Here is a 12,011-nt window from a genome sequence, read left to right as displayed (position 1 = left end):
CCTTGTTGGGTGAGCCATGATCTTGCCAATATCCTCTGCTCTATTCACGTCTCTGGTGCCTAGAGAAGGGAGCTAGAGGCCTTAGGGAATGGCTCTTCATATGTGAAGAGCTAGAAGAAACAACTTTCAGGTAGAATTTGGATTCTGCTACTAGGCACACAAACAGCTAATCTTCACTTCCTCTGATACTTGAAACTATTATAAAATCTTTGCCTTGAATCATCCATCCTGACCTTCAGTTCTGCTCTATGAATTTTCATACTTTTAAACTGATCTTTCTCTGCTCTGCTCTGCTCTGCTCACCATCTTCTAGATTCATTTTGAAGCCCCCATAGCAGTTACACCAGAGCCTTCTTCTTTGTCAAATTTTCTGCCATACACTATATGTACCTCATTTTAATGGAAAATAGATTTTAATTGTTTCTATATTCTTAGAACGTATCAGTCATGGCATTCAGCTATGATTTAGCTTCTTTTTCTTTGAGATTTATCTATTTTTAATGGAAAGTCACACTTACAGAAAGAAAGCAAGACAGAGAGAAAGATCTTCTATCTACTAGTTCATGTCCCAAGTAGCTACAATGGCCAGAGTTTAGCTGATCCAAAACCAGGAACCAGGAGCTTCTAACAGGTCTCCTATGTGGGTGCAGGGTCCTAAGGCTTTGGGCTGCCTTTTGATTGCTTTCCCAGGCCACAGGCAGAGAGCTGGAAGGGAAATGGGGCAGCCAAGACAAAAACTGGTACCCATATGGCATCCTGGCACATGCAAGACGAGGACTTTAGTGTGCTGGACCCTGTCATTTGCCTTTAAACCCTTAATCATTTTTGAGTTGCTTCATTTTCAAACTGAATAGTGAGTGTATATCGATATGGGCTCTTTCTCAGTCACCTTTTGTTGTTACTTAAAAAAAAAATGCTTGCTAGCATTTGTGACATGCTCTTACTATATGCTAGACATTAAGCCATGCAAAACACATGTATTTACTCAGTGTTAACAATAAACCTATATGATGGCATCATTATATTTGCTTGGAAATAAAAACAAGGACAGAGATGTTTCTTAGACTGCTGTGATGATGAATGGAAGTTTAGAATTTAGCAACAGAAGTCAGGCCTCATGAATATTTTTGTGTTAGTTAAATAGAATTCAATGCGATTTTTTTTTCAATGCTGGCACTACTGGATGAAAGTGACTGTGATGGTAAAGATGAAGAGGGCGTTAAGACTAGTGAGCAGTTCTCAACTTATTTCAGTGCCATATTTGCCACTAACCTTACTAAAGTTTAGACTGACCTCTAGGCCCCTGGATAGCTATCTATAATTGCTATTATAATAATGTGGGGATGAAGATGATGATCATGATATTCCACCACTTCTTTGGGTCCTTCAAACTATTTTATATTGTTTCTCTAAGAACATGAGGAAGTGGATAAACAAGGGTGCTTCAAATAGTACATGAAAAATGTGTGATGACTTTTAATTTTATCATTCTCATGAAGTTTTGGAACTATCAGCACCTGTGTAAAGATTATTAATTTCATTTTGAAAATGAACAAACTGAGGCCAAGTGAGAAAGCTGGAATAAACGATTCCTTCCATGGCTTCTTTCTTTTCTGCTACACCTCATGTCTTCATAAAACTCAAGTATCGAATTAGTTCTAAACTTCCACAAAGGCACTGTAATAATAAATGAAGTGATTTTAGCTTCTAAAGTGGTGAATATGTGAAGGAATATGATCCCCCAAAGAAGAAATATCTTGAAACGTTAGCTTGGCACTCCTGTCTCTGCAGTTTTCCTGGGGAGCTGAAGCCTGGTTAGTAATCTCTGGTTAAAAGAACTAACAAATTGAGCTGAGGGCCTTGTAGCATCCATGTGCTTAAGGCTTCACCCTATCTGAAAGCATAACATGGAAATAAATGAAACAACACAATGACTTTAACCAACTTCAAATTAGCACAATCACTAGTTAGACTGGTTTAATCTTATTCTTGCCAGGAAGCAAAGCAAAATGTTCTCTACAGGGAGATAATAAAATGCACAGCCCTAATTTATCTTTCTGATTTTTTGATCCAGAGTTGGGGTAGACAACTGTGGCCTACCTGCCTTTAAGCTCACCTGTTATTTTGTGAACACACTAAACTCTGCAATAGATTTTACATTTTTAACTGGTGGGAAACAAATCAAAACAAGGAAAACCCTTTTTGACATGAGAGTTATATGAAATTCAAATTTCAGTAATTACTAGGCATTTTGAACCACAACCCACTCATTCACTTATGTATTATCTATGGTTGCTTTTGTGCTACCATGGAAGAATTTAATAGTTGCAACAGAGGCTTATGGTCCATAAATTCTGAATTATTTATTATCTGGCTCTTTTCAGGAAAGAATTGAGAACTCCTGATATAGTGTTCAGGATGCAATAAAAAAATGCACCAGTCATACCAGGAGAGAAGTCACAGAGCTAAAGACCAAGAAGGAAAAAAAGCACTCAGCAGAAACTGGTTCATAAAAGTGAACTACATTAAAGTTATAAGGTATATCTACAAGATAAATACTATCACAACAGATGCATCCCAAGGTGATCCATAATGAGTGACACCTGTTAACTCTTTCCCTCTACTGCGACTGAAATTGTCACTTGCCAATTTCTAACAAAATATGACAAAGATGATTGGTGTCATTCCCACGTTTACCTTGCATGAAGACTCCGTTTCAGCAGACTAGTACAAGAGATCCCTCTTGTCTTTCTTTAAGAGTCAAGTTGCTTTCTGAAACAATGTCAGAGACCCAGAAAAAGCTTTCTCATCTTTTGGCTTTGGCCCAGTGCCAGCTGTTGCGGGCATTTGGGAAGTGAACCAATGAATGGGAAATTTCTCTGTGTCTTTCCCTCTCTCTCTCTTTAACACTGCCTTTCAAATAATGGACAAAAATAACTTTAAAAATAGGATCAAACTGTTGTGTTCTAAGGAGGCTTGTGACAGGACCGGATGGTAAGGAATGTAAACCAACTCTAAAAATTGTGACAAGTCTTAGTACACAATCAGAAAATGAAAACATGAGTCGTGTGTCTACTCGGTCCTGATTCTTTCAACAACAATGGAGGTGGATGCCAAACTCTAGGAGGAATGCAGGGTAGATGACACATAGATTGCAGGTGTGGGAGACACTGAACTGAAGATTTAGCTAAGCCTATTCTACAACAGTTGATCAGTGCTAATGAACAATGATATGTGTTGTGTTAAGCTACTAAAATTGTGGTTATTTTCTTCTGCAAAAATAGGAAACTCATTTATTCATTACAATGTTGACAAATAGATGGAAAATTGTGGAATAATAGCATAGAACTGAAGTGTTTAAGAATAGATGGAGTGAAAGCGTAGTAAAGAGACAATACAATAACTGAAATAAAAAAGAACCATAATATAATAGTTTTTTTTAAAGATTTATTTTATTTCTTTAAAAGACAGAGTAAAAGAGAGGGACTGAGAGAAATATGAGGTTTTCTATCTTTGCTTCACTTCCCAAATTCTTATTGGGTCAGGTTGAAGCCAGGAAGCACGAACTCCATTTGGATTTTTCACATGAGTGGCAAGAACTCAAGCACCTAAGCCATCACTGATCCATTTTTAGGCATATTAACAGGCAACTAGATGGGATGCAAAGCATTAAGACTCAAGACAGAGCCTCTACGTGGCATGCAAATGTTCCAAGCAGTGGCTTAACACACTTAGCCACATTGCTTTGAATAGAATATTTTAATAGCACATTAGAAGTAAGTGGAGGGGTGGGCATCTGGTTTAGTGGTTAAGATGCAGATTAAGTTGCTTGCACTCCATATAGGAGTGCCTATTGGATATTCAGCTTTGATCCAAGGCAATTTGATCTTTGTCATCTCTGTGGAGGATCTTCTGGGTCCTGGGTTCAGCCCAGGTCAGCCATAACTATCACATGTACTTGGGGAGTAGATGGAGGCTCCATCTTTCAGTAGCTGTCTGCATGTTCAGCTCATTCTTTCCCCACCCCCAGATAAAAAATAACTGGAGATTAAAATGAAGGAATTAGAAGACATGTCAATAAGGTAATATTCAAAGACTAATAAGAATACAAAATATATAAAAGTATAGGAAGCACACAGATCTCCACAAAAATCTAAGTATATGCATAATTGGAGTACCACAGATGGAGAAAGGCAGCACATAAAACAAATAAAGAAAGAATATCTAGGAATTTTCCAAACATGAGGAAAGCAGAACACAGATTCCAGAATTACCCTGAGCGAATGATAAGCAGGATAAAAACACACATATCCTCAGCAAAAATTCGTGTAGACGGGTATTGTAAAAATGTTTAAAAGAAAAGGTAAAAACAAGCAGGCTTAAAAGTGGTTAGTGAGGAAATGACATATTATTTTCAAGACTACCAACTGATCTTTTACTAACAACAATGGAACAAAGAAAGCCCTGGAAAGGCATCTATAGCATGCCCAAATGAAGAGAAAATAGCATAGAATTCTATATTCAGAGAAACCAATAATATAAAAAAGCATGTACTCCATGCTTTTTTCTTGAGCTCGTATTTTATATCTCTCTTGGCAACTGACCTAAGCAAATTTGAGATACAACAACAACAACAATAACAACAACAACAAAACAGTCATCAGAAACTTCATCTCTGAAAATAGCCTAGGCCTGAATAAGACCTTGGGCAGAGAAGTTAGACAGTTTGGGTTCATTTATTTTCCCTTTCATTTTATATCCTTGCACTATTTATTGGAGGGTAAGGCCTCCCTTATGGGTGGAAAAGGTTAACTTCCTGCGTCCTCTAAAGCCATCCGTTAGAAAGAGATGAGACCATATAAGAGGAGACACAGACATCCAAAGCTGGATTACTTTCTGCTTTTGTAACTTGGGAAAGTCTTCTTATTTCTCCATGAACCTCAGCATTGTGATTATACAACAGCAGCACCTCCTGTGCACCTCCTAGAGCTCTTCTGAGAATTAAGTAAGAGACTGTGTGTGGAAGTTTGTTTTTTTGTTTGTTTGTTTTGTTTGTTTAACTTGTAAAAATTTATAGAAGGGGAGACATTTTAAGGGTCAATAGGAAACTCAATGTTTGTCAGGCTTTCCTTGTGTCTGCTGCCCATGGAGACAAGTATACTTCTGACTTAGGGAAAGCATCAGGAAAACCAAACATCATGTGATAATCAATGAAATTCAAGTACCTGGAGTGTACTTGCACTTCAGGACAGGAAGAGGTGTCCCCAGGGAGGAGGGTGTGAATAACCACAAGATCTACAAATCCTGTCTTTTCTAAAAGAATATTTTTTAAGAAGAAAGAAATATGAATGAAGCTTTTTGTTTTCATAGAGCAAACATCTGGAATGGAAATTGTTTTTACTCCACCTCTCCCATTCCCTGTCTTTTCTAATTATTTAGAAAAGGTAAGGAATGATCTTGGTCCAAGTGGACTGCTGTGTCACTTGACTTCATATCAATAAGTGTAATGGGTAAGCAAACATTTTCTCATAAAACAATAGGCCAGGAAGCGTCCTCATGCGAGGTTCCATGACATCATTCTAAGGCATTTTTCCTCATCCATGCTTTGAAATGTAAGTTTTGGCATGATAGATATGGTTGTCACCTTGATCCACAGTTTGATCAAGATGCACATGATACATAATGCATCACCCCAGTACGCGTTGGGCTAGTGGATACATGACTCCAGAAAGCATCCCGGATGAAATGATTCCATTAAGAACTGAAAACTAGGGCCCGACGTGATTGCGTAGTGGTTAAAGTCCTCACCTTGAACGCGCCGGGATCCCATATGAGCACCGGCTCTAGTCCGGGCAGCTCCACTTCCATCCAGCTCCCTGCCTGTGGCCTGGGAAAGCAGTCGAGGATGGCCCAAAGCCTTGGGGCCCTGCACCCATGTGGGAGACCTGGAGGGAAGAAACTCCTAGCTCCTGGCTTTGGATCAGCTCAGCTCCAGCTGTTGCGGACACTTGGGGAGTGAATCATTGGATGGAAGATCATCCTCTCTGTCTTTCCTCCTCTCTGTATATGTGCCTTTCCAATAAAAAATAAAATCTTTAAAAAAATTGAAAACTAAGAAACATGAGCTGAATATCCTTTCCACAGTTTGAGACACATCTTTTGAGGGATTTTGTAGGTTTCTGAGTATCACAACACACTGCTACCTGCCCTTTTGTCCTCAACTCCAAGATTTAGAGTGCCATGGACAGAGACCACCACAGGAAAATTAAACTCTTTGCTGAATAGGCATGAGATTGGGACAAATTCCTGACTAATCTCTGAGATTCTGTTTCTTCTGTATGAAAATAGGGCTTGAGCTAACCTGAGGTCCCTATGAGCAGACACATTGTGTCAATGATTGTGCTTCCAATTCTTTGGCGATTATTCATTCATAAAGGCTGTAAACACTTCGCTGAGAAGTGCCCGTGTGAATTTCCACTTCTTTCCTGTACAGTGATTTCATCTTTCACTCTTACTTTCCACATTCCCAATTTTTAAAAATTTACTTTTACTTTTTTTAAAAGATCTATTTATTTTTATTACAAAGTCAGATATACAGAGAGGAGGAGAGACAGAGAGGAAGATCTTCCGTCCGATGATTCACTCCCCAAGTGAGCACAACAACTGGTGCTGCACCGATCCAAAGTCAGGAGCCAGGAACTTCCTCCAGGTCTCCCACATGGGTGCAGAGTCCCAAGGCTTTGGGCCATCCTCAATTGCTTTCCCAGGCCACAGGCAGGGAGCTGGATGGGAAGTGGAACTGCCAGGATTAGAACCGGCGCCCATATGGGATCCTGGCGCATTCAAGACGAGGACTTTAGCTGCTAGACCATCACACTGGGCCTTACTTTTACTTTTTATTTTATAGTTTTTATATGTACAAAAGCATTCACCTAGGATGCTACAATAACCATTGAAATAAAACCAAAATTTTGGTTATTATTTTTCAAATAATGAAGAAATTATTGTTCCTTTCAAGAAATTACATCACTGACATCCATAACAATCAGCGTGCTTGAGCTCTTCTCACACGTTTCTGTGCCATTATATATTTGTACTGCAGCCAGTTTCTTTCATGATTACAAATGAGTGTGTGTCTACTTGTAAGTGTAGGTACTATTCATTAAATTATGTGCAATGACCATTTGATTATCAGATACTTTTCTGTTAAACTTTTCTGTATTAAATTTAAGGCAACATATTATTGATTAACTTGTAATAATTATACAGTTTTTTTCTTTGTGTATCTAAATTTTAGGTTTCGTTGAGACCTGTGTCTGTTGTTTCTTTTTTCCAGTTTTCTTCTGTAAAAGGAATCTTTTATTCATTTGTTTCATGTGGAAGTCAGAGAGGGAGGAACCAGAGACTCATTCCAGGCCTCCCACTCGGATGGCAGAAACGCAACTGCCCAGTCACCACATGCTGCTGCCCTGAGTGTGTGTTAGCAGGTGGACAGAGTGAGGAGTGGAGCAAGGAATCAAACTGAGGCACTGTAATGCAAGATGTGCTATCCCAAGTGATAGCTTAATCCCTATGCCAGAGGTCCATCCCTGCTTCACGTATTCAGAAGGAATGTGGATCACAGAATTCACACCTGTGAGTTAAGATGGAAAAAGTAGTGTTTTAGTGAAAGACACAGGAGATCTTTCTACCTGCACTACAAAAGGAGTGACACATGTATAAAGATGATTTAAATAGGAGGAAATCACAAGATTCAGGTTGGAATTTCCTCTCACTTCTGAACTCAGAAAAAGGGCCAACCCAGTCCATAGAGCAACATTCACACTCTCGTGATTAACTATCACACACACACACACACAAATCATTAAGGATTTGCAGTAGTTAGAATTGGTTCTCTAAAAAACAAATTGCAACCTTTCTTGTGGTGACCAATGAAGACAAATTCCTTGGCCATTTGCAATATAGAGGTTCAGACAAAAGCCAACATATCCATATGAGGAAGGCTTGGGTACTTAAGGAGAGGCTCTGCCCTCCCTTTTGTCATTAGGCGGCAAATGGTGACCACAGGCCCTATTGCTTCAAGATGGAAGCTTCTCATTAAGAAAGGGAGCAGGAACTTCTGGGATAAATTCTTTGAGACCCCTTAAAAGTAGAGTGGGATTCTTAAATTATCTTTTCAGTTCTAGGCAGCTGTCTCCCTATGCCTATGCTTCTTTAACTACTACATTCACCACACAACTTTTATCCTATAAATATTAGATTACCATATAGTCCACTTGTATACATCAGCTATAGCACCCACCCTTTTGCACTGTCTTCACAGCTGAAAGGACTATCAATGTTTCCTGCTGTTTTATGTTTTTCAAACATCAGAAACAGTGGTCAGCAGTCTCATAGGAAGGTGGTGGCACCAGACTGCAATAGATCCGGAATTGCTCACAGAGAATTCTTTGAAGACAAAAGAATGACTTTTTGTGTACTCTGAGCAAAACTGAGATTTTTATCTTCTTTACCACATCATGGAAGATAATACTCCTGTCAGCTACATCACAGTAAATTTGGCTACATAAATAGCATAAAAACCTTTTAATTAATACGTGGGAGTCACTGACCTACCACCTACTAGAATATTTCAATCTTGAAGATTTGAGCTTTATACTGACACTGCTTTCTGTTCTGGAAACGGAATTCTAAAATGTTTTAGGTTGTGATCCTAAGGAAACAGATTTTGAGGCAGAGATTTGAATGCAGGAAGTTTATTAGATTTCCTCTTGGCATTTATCACCCACGAGGGAGGAAAACTAGCAGGACTAGCAAGGGGGAGAAGTTGAAATGTGATGTAGTGAGAGAAAGAAACTCAAGTCAGCTCAGGGATGAGGACTCTGAAGCTGAGAAAAGCCTCTCAGAACTGCTATAAGCAGAGCCAATATCCCCGTACAGAGGAAGCAGGAGAGGCAACGTTAGAAAGTGAATGGGACACTAGAGGAAACGGGCATTAGGGAGCATGATTCTTGATGAGACTCAACTGAAGCCCATATCACAAGGCTCTGCCATATCAGAAGGGAAGGTATGTGTGGGTCCTAACATGCTATGGTAACATAGCATATCATTTCCTCACATTCAGATTGAGGGGGGAGACAGCGTGGCATCGGGCCATCAGATTTCATCTCAATTAAGTGGAACTACAAAGCACATGTTTTAAATTATTAAGATATAAACAGACTCTATCGTTTCTAGAAATCTGGATGCTAAGGCCAACCTACATTTTATCCCCATCAGACTTCACAACCACTGCCTTTTGCAAAGTGAAACATGTTCATTGCTTTCTCACTAAATTACTGCATTCTGAGCCCCCAATGGATTTCATGACATTTTACCAAGTTATGCCTTTCCTCAACAGATCAACACATTTGGCTATTGAAATTTGGGATACTGGAAAAGTGTCTGAAACTCAGAGTATGCTTTAGTCTTCAGTCGAGAAGATTGGAATGGAGAAGCAGTCTCAGAGACAGGATCCTGCCTTGCCCAGAGTACACATTTTCACTTTCAGCAGTGTTCTCCCATGATGCACTATTTTAATTCATGTTTACATTTAGGAATATTCTGGAGAGAACTTCTTGAAATTATCCCTTATTACATTAGAAGCTTATTGAAAAAAAATTATGCCATGTTTAATACTTCTATTCATTATTATTTTCAGAATAAAACTATCTCAGAAACTGTAGAGGTACTTGTAGAATGAACTGTTCTCTTTCTTGGCTCCTTCAAGTTCTCTCCTTTTAAATTCTGTATTAAAAGGACGCAAAATATTGACCTTTTCAGTGTGCTGTCCTTTCTTGAAGACATTTCTCATCTGGTCATCTCAGGCATGCGAACAACTCATTCTGTGTTCTGTAGCTGAGTGTGTGAGTGTGTGTGTGTGTGAGTGTGTGAGTGTGTGTGTGTGTGTGTGTGTGTGTGTGCTCCCACATCTAAACTACTTACATAAGCAGCTGCATTCCCTTGAGAAGTAGGTCTCTAACCTTTTGAAAATTTCTCAGGCTATCTTTGCAAAGATATTAGCAAGTTGCAAAATATAATTATAAGAAAATCTTCAATGTCCAGAGAAACTCAGAGATGTTGTGTCTCCTCACTTACTTGTTTAAAAGGCTGAACAAATTGTTTTGATATCCTTAAGAACGATAGCAAAATATTTCTGAAATTGCTTCCAAATCTCTTATTATAAACTTTCTAGAACACTTCTCCTGACGTTTACTTTTAGGGGAGATCATGGGATGCTTTAACACATGTGCATTTATTGTCATATCCAAATCCAGGTGAATATATCTATATCCTGGACCTGATATTTTACTGGAAACATATAATTAACAGTTTATTCCCAATATTTTTGAGGATGAGTCCTTTTGGATATGAGTGACCTAGGCCCATAAGACTTTTTCTTACCTTCCTAAGTATATGAAAATTCATTTTCTGGTCTGAAGGATTCAGAAAGCTATAGCTACCATAAAAGGAAACATAAAGATTTAGTATCAAATACAGTTTAATTTATTATTCTTGAACTCATATATAAAGGTGTTATTGAAACAGCATTAAAAATTATATAGTTTACATGCTTCATTATGAAGACAGTGGCTTTCTCCCCATGGCTCTGCAGAGAGCATCTTTGACCTCCTTGTTCCTCAAACTGTACACAAGTGGGTTCAGTAAGGGAGTGATGACAGTGTAGGTCACAGAGATGAGTCTGTCCTGCCCTAGGGAACTCTGGGATTTAGGCTTGAGGTAGATGATGGAGGCACAGCCATAGTGAATGATGACCACTGTGAGGTGAGAGGCACAGGTGGCAAAGGCCTTCTTCCGACCCTCAGCTGAAGCAATTTTGAGAATGGTGGAGATGATGATGACATAGGAAATGAAGACCAGAACCATTGGTAGGACAAGGACACTTACACTGACCACGAAGTTGATGACCTCATTCACAGCAGTATCTGTGCAAGCCAGCTTCAGCAAGGGTCTTACATCACAGAAGAAGTGGGGGATGACAAAGGCATCACAGAAGGGCAGAGAAAATACAGATGTTACCTGGACAATGGCCATGCCCAGGCCAATTCCCAGTGAACCACATGCCAACTGGACACAGGTCCTCTTATCCACGATGACTGAATAACGTAAGGGATTGCAGATGGCTACATAGCGGTCATACCCCATGACCGTGAGCAGGAAGCAGTTGTTGATGCCAAAGGTGAGATAGAAGAACAGCTGAGTGGCACAACTTTGGATAGCAATAGTCTGATGAGGACTTAAGAGCCCAGAAAGCATCCTGGGAATGATTGCTACAGTGTAGCACGTCTCTGAGACAGAAAGCATGCTAAGGAAGAAGTACATGGGGGTATGGAGGTGACGGTCCAGGCGAATAATGGTCACAATGATCACATTGCCAGAGAGAGTCAGCAGGTACAGACTCAGAAAGACAACAAAGAAGATAAGCCTGTGTTGCCACCCAAAGCTGGAAAATCCTTCGAAGAGGAAGTCAGTCACCGTTGAATTTGACTTCGACATTGATGTCGGAATAGGTCTGAAAAAGCTGGGAAAGGGAAAGAAATGTGTGATGAATTAGCCATAGAGCAGAATATGATGGATCAAGGATTCAGTCAAATTTGTGTCCAACCTCTAACATTATCTAGCCCTGAAAACTCATTAGAATCCAACTGTGGCCTCTATATTCTACCATACTCCAAAAGCATTACTCTAGAACCCTGGGATTTAGAACAGAAATAGAAATGATCTGTAAAGCAGAAGCAAATTAATAGATTTGTAGAAACAACCCTTGCTTTCAGTTTGTTTCTCATTAGATTTTACTTATGTATGTATTAACTTAAGTGGAAAACACACACACACACACACACACACACACACACACACACACACACACAGAAAGAAGTACCGTTTAGACTCTGTTTCACTCCCCCAAATGCAACAGCTGGGGCTTGCCCACTTTGAAGCCGGTATCGAAG

At 39.4% G+C, this 12,011-nt stretch overlaps 1 protein-coding gene across 1 annotated transcript; it reads right to left on the bottom strand.

Moving 5' to 3' along the window:
* Nucleotides 1–10,617: 10,617 nt before the first annotated feature.
* On the bottom strand, nucleotides 10,618–11,801 carry LOC121171622 (olfactory receptor 10J3-like). The gene is made up of 2 exons (XM_041003379.1): nucleotides 11,779–11,801; nucleotides 10,618–11,560 (listed from the first exon to the last, which is right to left on the bottom strand). Exon 2 carries the CDS (start codon nucleotides 11,554–11,556, stop codon nucleotides 10,618–10,620), a length of 939 nt encoding a protein of 312 aa, XP_040859313.1. The 5' UTR covers nucleotides 11,557–11,560; nucleotides 11,779–11,801.
* Between the last annotated feature and the right edge of the window lie 210 nt (nucleotides 11,802–12,011).

This window comes from Ochotona curzoniae, unplaced genomic scaffold, assembly GCF_017591425.1.
Source record: "Ochotona curzoniae isolate NIBS_2020 unplaced genomic scaffold, NIBS_Ocur_1.0 scaffold_2683, whole genome shotgun sequence".
NCBI lineage: Eukaryota > Metazoa > Chordata > Mammalia > Lagomorpha > Ochotonidae > Ochotona > Ochotona curzoniae.
Note: the sequence above shows the minus strand (reverse complement) of the source record. Positions and strands in the feature narration are given on the sequence as shown.

Bases quoted from the DNA above. Each gene is read 5' to 3' on its own strand.
- LOC121171622 (XM_041003379.1), bottom strand. From the start codon at position 11,556: ATGTCGAAGTCAAATTCAACGGTGACTGACTTCCTCTTCGAAGGATTT.